The sequence below is a fragment of the Bidens hawaiensis genome, unplaced genomic scaffold (genome assembly GCF_021521415.1).
Source record: "Bidens hawaiensis isolate Kalapana, Puna unplaced genomic scaffold, B.hawaiensis_p1.1 tig00020902_1, whole genome shotgun sequence".
Taxonomy (NCBI): Eukaryota; Viridiplantae; Streptophyta; class Magnoliopsida; order Asterales; family Asteraceae; genus Bidens; species Bidens hawaiensis.
In genome coordinates this window covers 375447-386572 of record NW_027493223.1, presented here as the reverse complement: position 1 = coordinate 386572, position 11126 = coordinate 375447, and the positions used below count along the sequence as shown (strand labels likewise).

General features: G+C 37.0%; 2 protein-coding genes across 2 annotated transcripts; both read left to right on the top strand.

Annotated features, from left to right (window-relative positions):
• Positions 1–2184: 2184 nt before the first annotated feature.
• On the top strand, positions 2185–8231 carry LOC143562079 (uncharacterized). Its single transcript, XM_077049994.1, has 3 exons — positions 2185–2568; positions 2732–3007; positions 8160–8231. The coding sequence occupies exons 1-3, from the start codon at positions 2185–2187 to the stop codon at positions 8229–8231; spliced, it is 732 nt and encodes a 243-aa protein (XP_076906109.1).
• Positions 7981–11126, top strand: LOC143562078 (uncharacterized). The gene is made up of 2 exons (XM_077049993.1): positions 7981–8387; positions 8427–11126. Exons 1-2 carry the CDS (start codon positions 8253–8255, stop codon positions 11124–11126), a joined length of 2835 nt encoding a protein of 944 aa, XP_076906108.1. The 5' UTR covers positions 7981–8252.

Below are 11126 nucleotides of genomic sequence, written 5' to 3'. Positions count from 1 at the left end.
CGCTATAATCAACTATATAGATGTGAGACGGCTTTGAATACAAGATCAACTAAAGACGAGAACAGACGGACTAAATACTAAAGACTAGAAAGAGATTGTAAGGCCCCGTTTTGTTTAATAGTCTTGTGTATGTACTTATGTTGTAAACGTTGTATCTTAGTTAGATCGTCGGTTTGTTTTTTGTATATTTAGGCCCAAGGCCATGTAAACAAAGCCCATTGGGCCGTAATAATGATAGTATGGTGCATGAGAACATATACTAGACATACATAGTGTATGTCTCTCATGCAAACCAAAAACCATTTAAAAATATTATCTTATCCATCTACCAACTCTCTCCCTCTCTAACTTTCTCTCTTATCCATTTCGGGTAAATAACCTCACCAAGCAAGATCCGAGATCGTGGTTCCTCACTAGTGATTTTCGCTAGCTAGTGTTAAGATTGATCCAAGTAGACTAGCTTGTTGTGTTGTTTGATCCATCCTTAGGACCTATACATCCGGAGATGGTTTAGTAAGATTTTTGTGTTGAAAATTTGGGGAGTTTTTTTAGCGTGTGTTGAAGCTACAAATTAAGTCTTAATAACTAGTTTTGCATCTGATTTAAAAAAGATGCAAGTTTTTTACTAATATAAGGGTTAATAAGTATCATGTATTCTTTTTATGTTGAAACTTTTGCTTTTATGGTTTACTTTTATAATTTTTAGATAATGGTAACATTTAAGATTATAAAAAAGGCTTTATGATCACGTTGAATCTTATTGTGTAGTTGTCTTGTTGTTGCTAATGAACTAAATTTAGGAAAAAAACCAAACCTAACATTTAAAAAGGAAGCCCCCCCGCAAACTTTCTTACGGGTCCTCTTGAAGGAAGACCTATATTACGACCGGCCGATATTTTTGTGTTTTGGGTGAGTAGGGGGAAAACATGCTTGTGCGGAACTCACAGGAGTGTCCTCTCTTATTGGGCTTAGGAACAATGGGTTTGTAGCATGTCAGGCAGCATTGAAGGCGACATCGGGCAAGGTTGCTAAACACGAGAGAGCCTGTTTGGAGAATCAACACCTGTTTATCCCCTTTGCTTTTGAAACTTTTGGTTTCTTAGCTCCGGATGGCGTGGACATTTTGAACAAAGTTCAGAAGGTCGTGCATAGTTCATTATCGGCCTATAAGAACCGAAACTTTGTTTTTAGTAGGATTGAGTTTGCTATCCAAAAGGGGGTTGCGGCGCAACTTGTTGACCGCTTACCTGCCACTTAATAGTAAATCTTTCGAAAGTTTTTATCAAAAAGAAATAGATTGGGTTACTAAAAAAATGTTTTAGGGTGGAGAGGTAATGTTATACTTTTACTAATTTGGGAGGACACAGAAACTTGCATGATTGGTTGTAGTGGACGGGAAACAACGGCGCTTCTTTTCGATTAAAGCCCTAACTTTGGAGCTCAAAATTGTCACATGTTCAGTTGTAGTTAGTTTTTTTTTCTATTTGCACTTTAGGAAACATCATAGAAAAATAGATTTGAGTTTTATATTCTTTGTTTTTAGTGGTTTGTGCTTTAATATCAGAAATCGTTGCTGAAGGTGTTATTGTGTCTATTGTATATTGGAAACGCATGCGGAATCCATCAGTGTCAAACTTGTTCTCTTTTGAATAGAAACAGTGCATGGAATGCATGACATGATTGCTTCAAGTTCTTCAATTCCACATACAATCAGTTTGAATGATCTTCATTTTGGATTCCTTTGATAGGCCACCTATTGCTAGTTATCACCCTAATCAAAAAGATGACATAAGACGACATTATGTTGTTAAAAAGGCTTTTCAACCACGAAATCATAACTTTCCATGCAAAGCCTATAATGGTAAGCCGAGATATTTTAATGTAGAATGGTTTGATAAATATCCGTGGTTAGAGTATAGTATAAAAGTAGAAAAAGCATATTGCTTATGTTGCTACTTGTTTAAAGAAACCGTTGGTAATCAAGGTGGAGGATATACTTTTTCAACTTAAGGCTTTTGTAACCAGAGTAAACCAGGTGCTTTAAAAGAACATGTTGGGATGGTTGACAGCTATCATAATAAGGCGATGCAAAAATGTGACAATCTCTTGAACCAAAAATGATCCATTCATGAGAAATTCAATAAGCAAAGTAAAGAAGAAAGGATTGGAAATTGGTTTCGATTAATGGGTTCAGTTCGTAGTACCGGATTCTTGATAGAAAATTCTTTATCATTCATTGGTCATAATAAATCGAAAGACTCTTTTTCTAAAGGTCCTTTTCTTGCAACTTTAAAGTTGATTAGTGAAAATAACCCAGATATTGGTAAGTACATGTTAGTGAATGCAAAAAAGAATAACAAGTTGGCATCTCCATCGATGCAAAAAGAGATTATCGAATGCTTTGCAAAGGAAGTAACCAAAATTATTTGCAAAGAAATTAAAGACAATGTTTTTGGGTTGTTAGTAGGTGAGTCTAGTGACGTATCTTTAAAGGAGCAAATGGCTGTAGTTGTGAGGTATGTTGATAAACTTGGAGTTGTCAAAGAGAGTTTTATTGGAATTGCTTATGTGAAAGACACATGTTCCTCAAATCTATAACAAGTCATTGTTTCTTTATTAGCAAGTAACCAGTTGAGCATAAATCAAGTAAGTAATAAGTTCCATATTTTAATTACAAAAACTTTTAATAGAGATTATTTAATTTATCTATAGTTTCTTTTTGTTAAAACAGGTTAGGGGTCAAAGTTACGATGGTGCAAGCAATATGCGTGGAGAGTTTAATGGGTTAAAAGCTTTGATTTTGAAAGATAATTCGTCAGCACATTGCATACATTGCTTTGCTCATCAACTTCAGTTGGTGATTGTGGTTGTTGCAAAAAAACATACTGGTGTTAAAACTTTTTATGAATACCTTGCCATGATTGTTAATACGGTTTCTACTTCTTGCAAACGAAAAGATATGATATGCGAGACAAAAAAACAAAGAGTAGAAAAGAAATTCAAAAAGGTGAAATTAAGACAGGAAAGGGATTAAACCAAGAGGTTTTTTCTTGTACACATTAGCTATTACTAAGAAATTTTGATATATCCACAGTGATTCAAAGCCTTTTTTATTAGTTTTAATAGTTTTTTTATAGAAAAAATAAGAAAAAGAAAAAATATATTTTGTAAGCTATCCATGTATCCTTTAGTCCTACAAAATACTATACAAAATAGAACGCTTAGAAGGGATATAAATAAATTCTTTTATTGATTTTTTCCAAATGAACGATCTATTTTATTTGACTGATGGGGCCAACAAAAAATTCATTATAACAAATAAAAATATATCTAATAAAATCTAAATCATAACTAAAATAAAGAAAAGGTCTGATCTTCTATTCGAAACGTCTAGTGATCTTCAACCAATAATGAGCTTCTATATAATTACCAGGAGTAAGTGATATAGCCTGTTTCCAATACTCAGCGGCTTGGTCGAACCAAGCCTCCGCAATTTCGGAATCCCCCTGGCGAATGGCATGTTTTCCCCGATCGAAATCGGTGGGGTAATTACTTCCCTTAGAACCGTACTTGAGAGTTTCCTACCTCATACGGCTCGCCAGTCAACTCTTTTTATATCTCATTATCCCATTTGAATCTACCGTATCTAACTGAATAAGATTTATCGTAAATCTATCCCATTTTTTTGGTTTAACTAAAAGAAGTTAATAAAATGAGTTTCAAACTTAAATCTTAAGTTTGGATTAAAAATCCGGTTTATTTTAGTTTTATTTTTTCTCCCACCTTCAGAAGAGTAAAACATATACATTTCGCCTATCATTAGAATTTTCTGAAAGATAACTATCTCAGTTTCATATCATATAGAAAATTAGAAAGGAAAGACTTACTATCTTTGGGATGTGCTCGTACACCGCTGCTAAATACCTTAGTAGATCAACTCTATTACATAAGTTGATTACTAACAATTGTCTCACATCATGACATAAAGTAAGCAGTTCTTATTGTATCGGCCAAAACCTCGCTAATTGATCTTTACGGTGCTTACTCTATCTATTAGATACTTTACTCATAGACTAAAATAGCTAGGCTTATCTATTTCTTCATATTTTAACTTCGATGAAGTTTCTTTCTTTTCTACAGCTAATAAAAATCGTTGTTTTAGACTATGCTTTTGTATAAAGCCCTTTTTCTAGTATTTACTAGTGAATTTCATCTTTATTTACTTTTATCTTTCTATAGGAGATACACGATGGGGTTCTCATCATAGAACAATCATAAGTTTGCTTAGATTATTTCCGGAAGTTGTTGACGTGCTTCGTTATATTAAAAAAAGAAGGAGATGTCACTCAACAACGAACTAATGTGATATGGTCTAAAATATACATATTATTATATAAATATTTCCTACAGTTTTAAGTTCTTTTGAGCCAGGTTTTTATTGAATAGTATTCTTAATTGGTTCAGATGTGGGTTTTAAGGTTTTAAAAGACAACGGGCTAAAATAGAGTATTTTTAACTAAGCATGAGATCAATGAGTAAATGGTCGAACGTATATTATATATGTTACATGACATTATATATAATTATTATGGTTATTATTTACTCTTCTATTTAACATAAACTATATAATTTAATAAATGTCTTGTTATGAAATCTAATTATTGTTTTAAGAGGAAATCTGGTTTGATAGATTTTTCGTTCTTTGACTTTTACCAGGGAATGCACAAAATAGTGGTGGGTCTTTATTAATTTGGTCATCACCTCACACGAAATAAGATAAAAGAAAAGTCAGTGGTTACATGGGCCTTAGGCCAATCAGTTAAAAGAAAATAATTATAAGAGGATTGAGTAAAAAGCCCATCATGTGGGGCTAGTCCATCCAAATCACCGCCATTAGGAGAAACTTGGAAAAGAAGCATGACACGAGGGATTTTATTATATAGAGGAGGGTGCGCCATATATTTTACCAGAGTCGGCTGATCGGAGAGAACCCCACATCCGCAAAGAAGAAAAGTAAGCAAAAGAGAAAGAGTCCTTTGGTTCAAGTGGAGATTGTTTTGGTTCAACACCTACTCAACCAAGCATCATCACTATTCGGTTTGAATATATTATTTTAATTATGAGCTTGGTTGTTGAACTTAATTATTTTATTTTCTTTGATTTTAAGATGTTAGGCTAAACCTTTTATACTACCTAGGTCGTGATGAACCTTAGTCGGTTTGATTTATGTTTCAATTTCGTTTCGTTATGGATTTTGTGTTCTATGTAAACTGTTGAGTTTGATTTAATTGATGCGTATGATTGCTTGGTTTTGTTTACTTGAATTTATTGTTTCACATTGCCCTTGTTGATTGTTTCATAGGATAGGGTTTTTTTAGGTCATTTACTGTATGTTCTTGACTAGTTTGTGATTAATATGCATTAAAATCATAGAAACAATAAAATCAAGTAAATAGATAAAAGTGAACTGCTAGCCTAGAAAGCTGTAAGGTAATAGGCTATTAATAGATCTTTGTTGGTCAGGATTGCTAGATTTAGTTCTTCGTAAGGAGTCCGTCTAGATTTGATTGTCAGCTTAGTCTATTAAATTAATTGAGTCTGCTTTGCTATCTTTTGAATTCCCCGCTGTAAGGTAGGTTTTCGTCATAAAAGATACTTAGACATAAGCGATTAAATAATCGTAAGGAAGTTTAATATAAAACGGGTGAGTCTTAAAACTTGTTATAAATCCATAGGCGTCTTCTTGAAGTTCAAGGGTCCTGTTCGGGTTTTCTGTCAAGGGTCTATATTATGATCCCGGTTCCATAACTTGAGTTTTCCATTTGATTAATAACCGTAACTTTGAGGATTCTGGCCTGGGTAGTTATTGTAGAAACCTGTCATGGATCTAGCCGCTATGATACATCGATTATACAATACGAATCAAAGATACGTTAAATACATAGTTTATTGATAAATATGGAGAGAATACATTATGGTGGATAAATTACATAATAACTTATGGAGAACCTCACATCTCTCATGTGTGTGAACTCTCTTAATTATGAGCATGGAACCACCTATTTATAGGCCACATGCTCCATTCGTTAAGTTAAGCGTAATTCGTTATGCCTCCATAACGAATTAGACTCCATTCGTCAACATTCCATGACGAATGGTGTTAACTTAACGAACTAGCCCTCATTCGTTATGCTTCCATAACGAATGGACTAATAAAATAAAGGAACTAGCCAAGATATCTAACGAATGGACCTCATTCGCTATACAAACCATAGCGAATGGGCCATTTACAATAAATAAACAATCTAAACTATGTATAACTTATTCTAATGCTACGGACAACAATTTCGTGCACTAACAGTTATCTTTATCATCTGAATTAATATAAGTTTTCTTAACTGTTTATTAGTTTAAAGTGATTAAGTTTAAGTTTAATTAGTTTAAAGTAATGATTATGTTTTATTATTGTTTTATTAATTAGATTTTAATTCTAGTTTATTAATAATTAGTTTAAAAAAACCCCCTCAAATATTATTCTTAAATAGTCGTGTCTTGTAGTTAAGTCTAATTTTCTAATTTCGTAATTTAAAGAGTCTCGTGGGTTCGATATCCGGACTTACTTAGCTGTACTAGAGTCGATCGGTTCACTTGTCGGTTAGTAGTTTAAGGGTCTAGAGTATTACTTAGTGTCTAGATTAGTATAATTTTAGTTATTTATTTTATAACTACTTTTAGCACATCAAGTTTTTGGCGCCGTTGCCGGGGACACTTAGCGATTGCGTTATTAGCTTTACTTGGACTTATTTGCTACATACGTGCTATTTGTTTTATTTTCGTTTGAGTCGTAGGAGTCTAATTTTTAAGTTTTAGTATATTTTATTTTATTTTCGAGTCTTTTATTAGAGTCTACCCATTTGGTCTGTTGCGTTTTTCAGGTTTATTCCACGTCTTCATTCGCAAGGACCGCCGTTGGAAAACCTGGAATTTTCTCCGTTGAAGACCGAGGCTAGCTCGTCAGCAGAGAAGCAACTGTCAGAAACCAGTTCTATACCAATCTTCCCCAACCAGTTCACCACCTGAAAGTCCTAGAATTCAAGTTCAAATGGCCGACGATAAGACAATTGCTGCTCAAGCCTTCGATGGCTTAACCGGAAACCAGTCATGCATCGTTGTCCCCGCGATCGACAACCCCAACTCATGGCAAATTCCGTCATACGTCATGAACAACATCGTTCAAACTAATCAGTTTCATGGGAACGATGACGAGGATGCGCCGGCTCATATTAACCGACTTTACCACGTTTTGAAAACTTTTAAATTGCAAGGTGCTACTGAAGATGCAATTTTCTTACATCTTTTTCCTTTTTCACTTATAGGTAAAGCAGCCATTTGGCTTGACACGCAGCCACCTGGCACGTTCACCACTTGGGAAGCACTACGTTCTGCATTTATCATGAGATACTTTCCATCGGCTAAAGCGGCTGTTCTTCACGATCAGATTCACTCGTTTCACATGGAGCCAGAGGAACAATACTGTCATGATTGGGAGCGTTTTTAGAGCTTGTTGTCTTGATGCTCATAGAATGGTCTCACACCATGGGCTCTCGTGGGGAAATTCTACAATGGATTGAACTACGAAACCCAAGTTCGGTTTGACATGGCCGCAGGAGGAAGTCTACTGGCTAGGAAGAATGTTGCCGAATGTAACGAGATGTTTGAGAGCTTCGCTCAATTGGACCTCGCCAAAGGGCCACGACGCGGCAATTCCACTCCCGTTAACAGTACATCCTCATCTTCTCGAGGTGTACACCAGGTTAATCTGGATATTACTGTGGCTTCTGCTTTGGAATCATTGACCCGAGAGGTGAAGGAACTTAAGACAAAGGTGGACAAGTGTGAGTTTTGTAGAGGTGGACACAGCACTTTGGAGTATGTGATGAATCAGCAAGTCGATTATGTTGGTGGGCAGAATAGGGTTTCCAAACAACAACTTCAACAACAATCAGAACTGGAACACCTACAAGAACCCGAATCAGAATAACTCCAACTGGCGTCCGTCAGGCGCACCACCCGGCTATCGAAATTCTTACAATCAAGGACAAGGTCAGTACAATAATACTAATAATAACAATGGTACTAATTTTCAAAATAATGTGCAGGATCCTAATGGAAGCATGGGACGTCTAGAGGAGATGATGAAGCAAATCTTGGAGAGAGATCAAGTCACATAGAAAAAGTTTACCGAACACGATATGCTCATCAAGAATCAACAATCTTCTATTCTCGATATTCAAAGAACCGTTGGTGATATTGCTCGCCGTCTCGAAGAAAGGCCTCAAGGACAGTTTTCGGGTTCTACTCAGACTAATCCGGCCGCTCAATTGAAAGTGATTACTACTCGTAGCGGAAGGGTTTTGGGTCCCGAGGTAGTTAAAGAAACGGGTGGAGTTGAAGAAGAGGAAGCGGTTGATGAAGAAATTGAGATGGAGGCTCCGGGTAAGTCACATAGTAAAACACCAATTATTGAGCCACAAGTTGAGAAAAACTCGGTAGTATTTCGGCCACCACCCGATATTAATATTGCCCATGTTCCATATCCCGCTCGTCTCAAGAATCAAAAATACACGAGGGAATACAGGCATTTTCTAGATATGTTCCGACAATTAAAGATTAATCTTCCGTTTGTTGAAGCCCTCCAACACATGCCAAAGTATGCGAAATTTTTGAAAGATTTACTTAAGAGAAAAGATCGGTTGGGAGAGGTTTCGTCTATTCCACTTAGCGGGGATTGTTCGGCGGTAGTGTTGAACCGGGTTCCGGAAAAGTTGTCGGATCCGGGTGTGTTTACAATCCCGTGCACGTTCGGAAGTGATATGATGAGTCAAGCGTTGGCAGATTTGGGTGTGAGTATTAATCTTATGCCATATTCGTTGTTTGAGAAGTTGGAGTTGGGTGAACTTAAACCGACTCGTATGTCGTTGTCGTTGGCGGATCGTTCGGTTAAGTATCCGAGAGGTATTATTGAGAATTTATTAGTGAAAGTTGACAAATTTGTATTTCCAGTTGATTTTGTAGTACTTGACATGGAGGCCGACGAGAAGGTCCCCATTATTCTCGGTCGGCCGTTTTTGAGAACGGCTAAGGCTCTTATTGATGTGGTTGAGGGGCGAATTACACTTCGGGTTGGTGACGAGAATGTTACTTATGATATTGCAAAGTCGATGAAGCACCGGGATGATAGTGATGATGTTAGCGGTCCATGCCATTCGGTATATTTTCTGAATTCTTTTATTCTGGGTTTTGATAAGTGTCTTGATTATATTTGTAGAACCGATTTGGTTGGGATGGATGAGGAAAACGAGTTGACGGAAATTATGGAGAATGATGAGGAAGACGTGGTAGATGATGTTTCTTGTTCGGCGGAGATTATGGAGGTTAGTGAGATTATTTGTGAAAAAGAGGCAGAAAAACCCGCTCCATTGGAATTAAAGGTTCTTCCATCACATTTAGAGTATGCGTATCTTGAAAAGGGCTCGGATTTGCCCGTTATTGTTTCATCTAAGTTGAGTGAGGAAGAAAAGTCAAAGTTGATAGAAGTGTTGAAAATGAATAAGGGGGCGATTGCATGGAGACTTTCAGATATTCAAGGTATTAGCCCCGCTTATTGCACCCACCGGATTTTGATGGAAGATGATTATAAACCAGTGGTTCAACCCCAAAGGCGTTTGAATCCAAATATGCAAGAAGTTGTCAAGAAAGAGGTTCTTAAGTTGTTGGATGTCGGGGTCATTTATCCAATTTCAGATTCTCCATGGGTAAGTCCGACTCAAGTTGTTCCAAAGAAAGGGGGGATGACGGATGTCATGAACGAGAAAAATGAACTTATCCCTTCGCGTACGGTTACCGGTTGGAGGGTTTGTATTGACTACCGGAGGTTGAATGATGCTACTCGCAAAGACCACTTCCCGTTGCCGTTTATTGATCAAATGTTGGAGCGTCTCACAGGTCAGCAATTTTATTGTTTTCTTGATGGTTTTTCAGGTTATTTTCAGATTCCTACCACACCGGAAGACCAAGAGAAGACAACATTTACATGTCCGTATGGTACATATGCATATTGTTGCATGCCGTTTGGGTTGTGTAATGCTCCGGCTACCTTTCAGGGTTGTATGGTGGCAATTTTTCAAGATATGATAGAGACATCCATGGAGGTTTTTATGGATGATTTTTCGGTGTACGGTAATTCTTTCGATCATTGTTTGGGTAATCTTGAGAGGATGTTAAAGAGGTGCATTGAAACGAAGTTGATGTTGAATTGGGAAAAGTGTCACTTTATGGTGACGGAAGGGATAGTTTTGGGTCATAAAATTTCAAGAGATGGTATAGAGGTGGATCGGGCGAAGATTGACACGATTAGTAGGCTTCCTCCACCAACAAATGTCAAAGCTATAAGAAGTTTTCTTGGTCATGCGGGTTTTTACCGGCGGTTTATTAAAGACTTTTCAAAGATTACCCGCCCGATGACCCGATTATTGGAAAAAGATGTCCCTTTTGTGTTCGATGAAGAGTGTTTGAAGGCATTCAAGTTTCTGAAAGATCAACTTGTAAGTGCTCCTATTCTCGTGTCACCGGATTGGAATTTACCTTTTGAGCTCATGTGTGATGCGAGCGATTCTGCGGTTGGAGCGGTTTTGGGGGAAAGGCGTGAGAAACATTTTTATCCTATTTATTATGCGAGCAAGACGTTGAATGATGCCCAAGAAAACTACACCACCACCGAGAAGGAACTTTTAGCCGTTGTATTTGCATTTGACAAGTTCCGGTCTTATCTCGTACTTTCCAAGACCACCGTTTTTACCGATCATGCGGCGTTGCGTTTTCTCTTTCACAAGAAAGACGCGAAGCCCCGTCTCATACGGTGGATTTTCTTACTTTCCGAGTTTGATATAGAGATTAAAGACAAGAATGGGGCGGAGAATGTTGCGGCGGATCATCTTTCCCGTTTAGAAGATCCGAAGAGAGAAGAGATTCGCGAAGAAGAAATTGGTGATAGATTCCCACACGAGTCGATTGTTTTGTTTGGCCGCTTACGTTCGTTTGTGAGAGAAGGAGTTACTGTTTGCTGA

Coding starts and splice junctions, on each gene's coding strand:
- LOC143562079 (XM_077049994.1), top strand. CDS start 2,185: ATGGGTTCAGTTCGTAGTACCGGATTCTTGATAGAAAATTCTTTATCA. Junction 2,569..2,731: donor GTTTTATTGGAATTGCTTAT/GTGAAAGACACA, acceptor TTGTTAAAACAG/GTTAGGGGTCAAAGTTACGA. Junction 3,008..8,159: donor TAGAAAAGAAATTCAAAAAG/GTGAAATTAAGA, acceptor AATAATGTGCAG/GATCCTAATGGAAGCATGGG.
- LOC143562078 (XM_077049993.1), top strand. CDS start 8,253: ATGCTCATCAAGAATCAACAATCTTCTATTCTCGATATTCAAAGAACC. Junction 8,388..8,426: donor ATCCGGCCGCTCAATTGAAA/GTGATTACTACT, acceptor TTGGGTCCCGAG/GTAGTTAAAGAAACGGGTGG.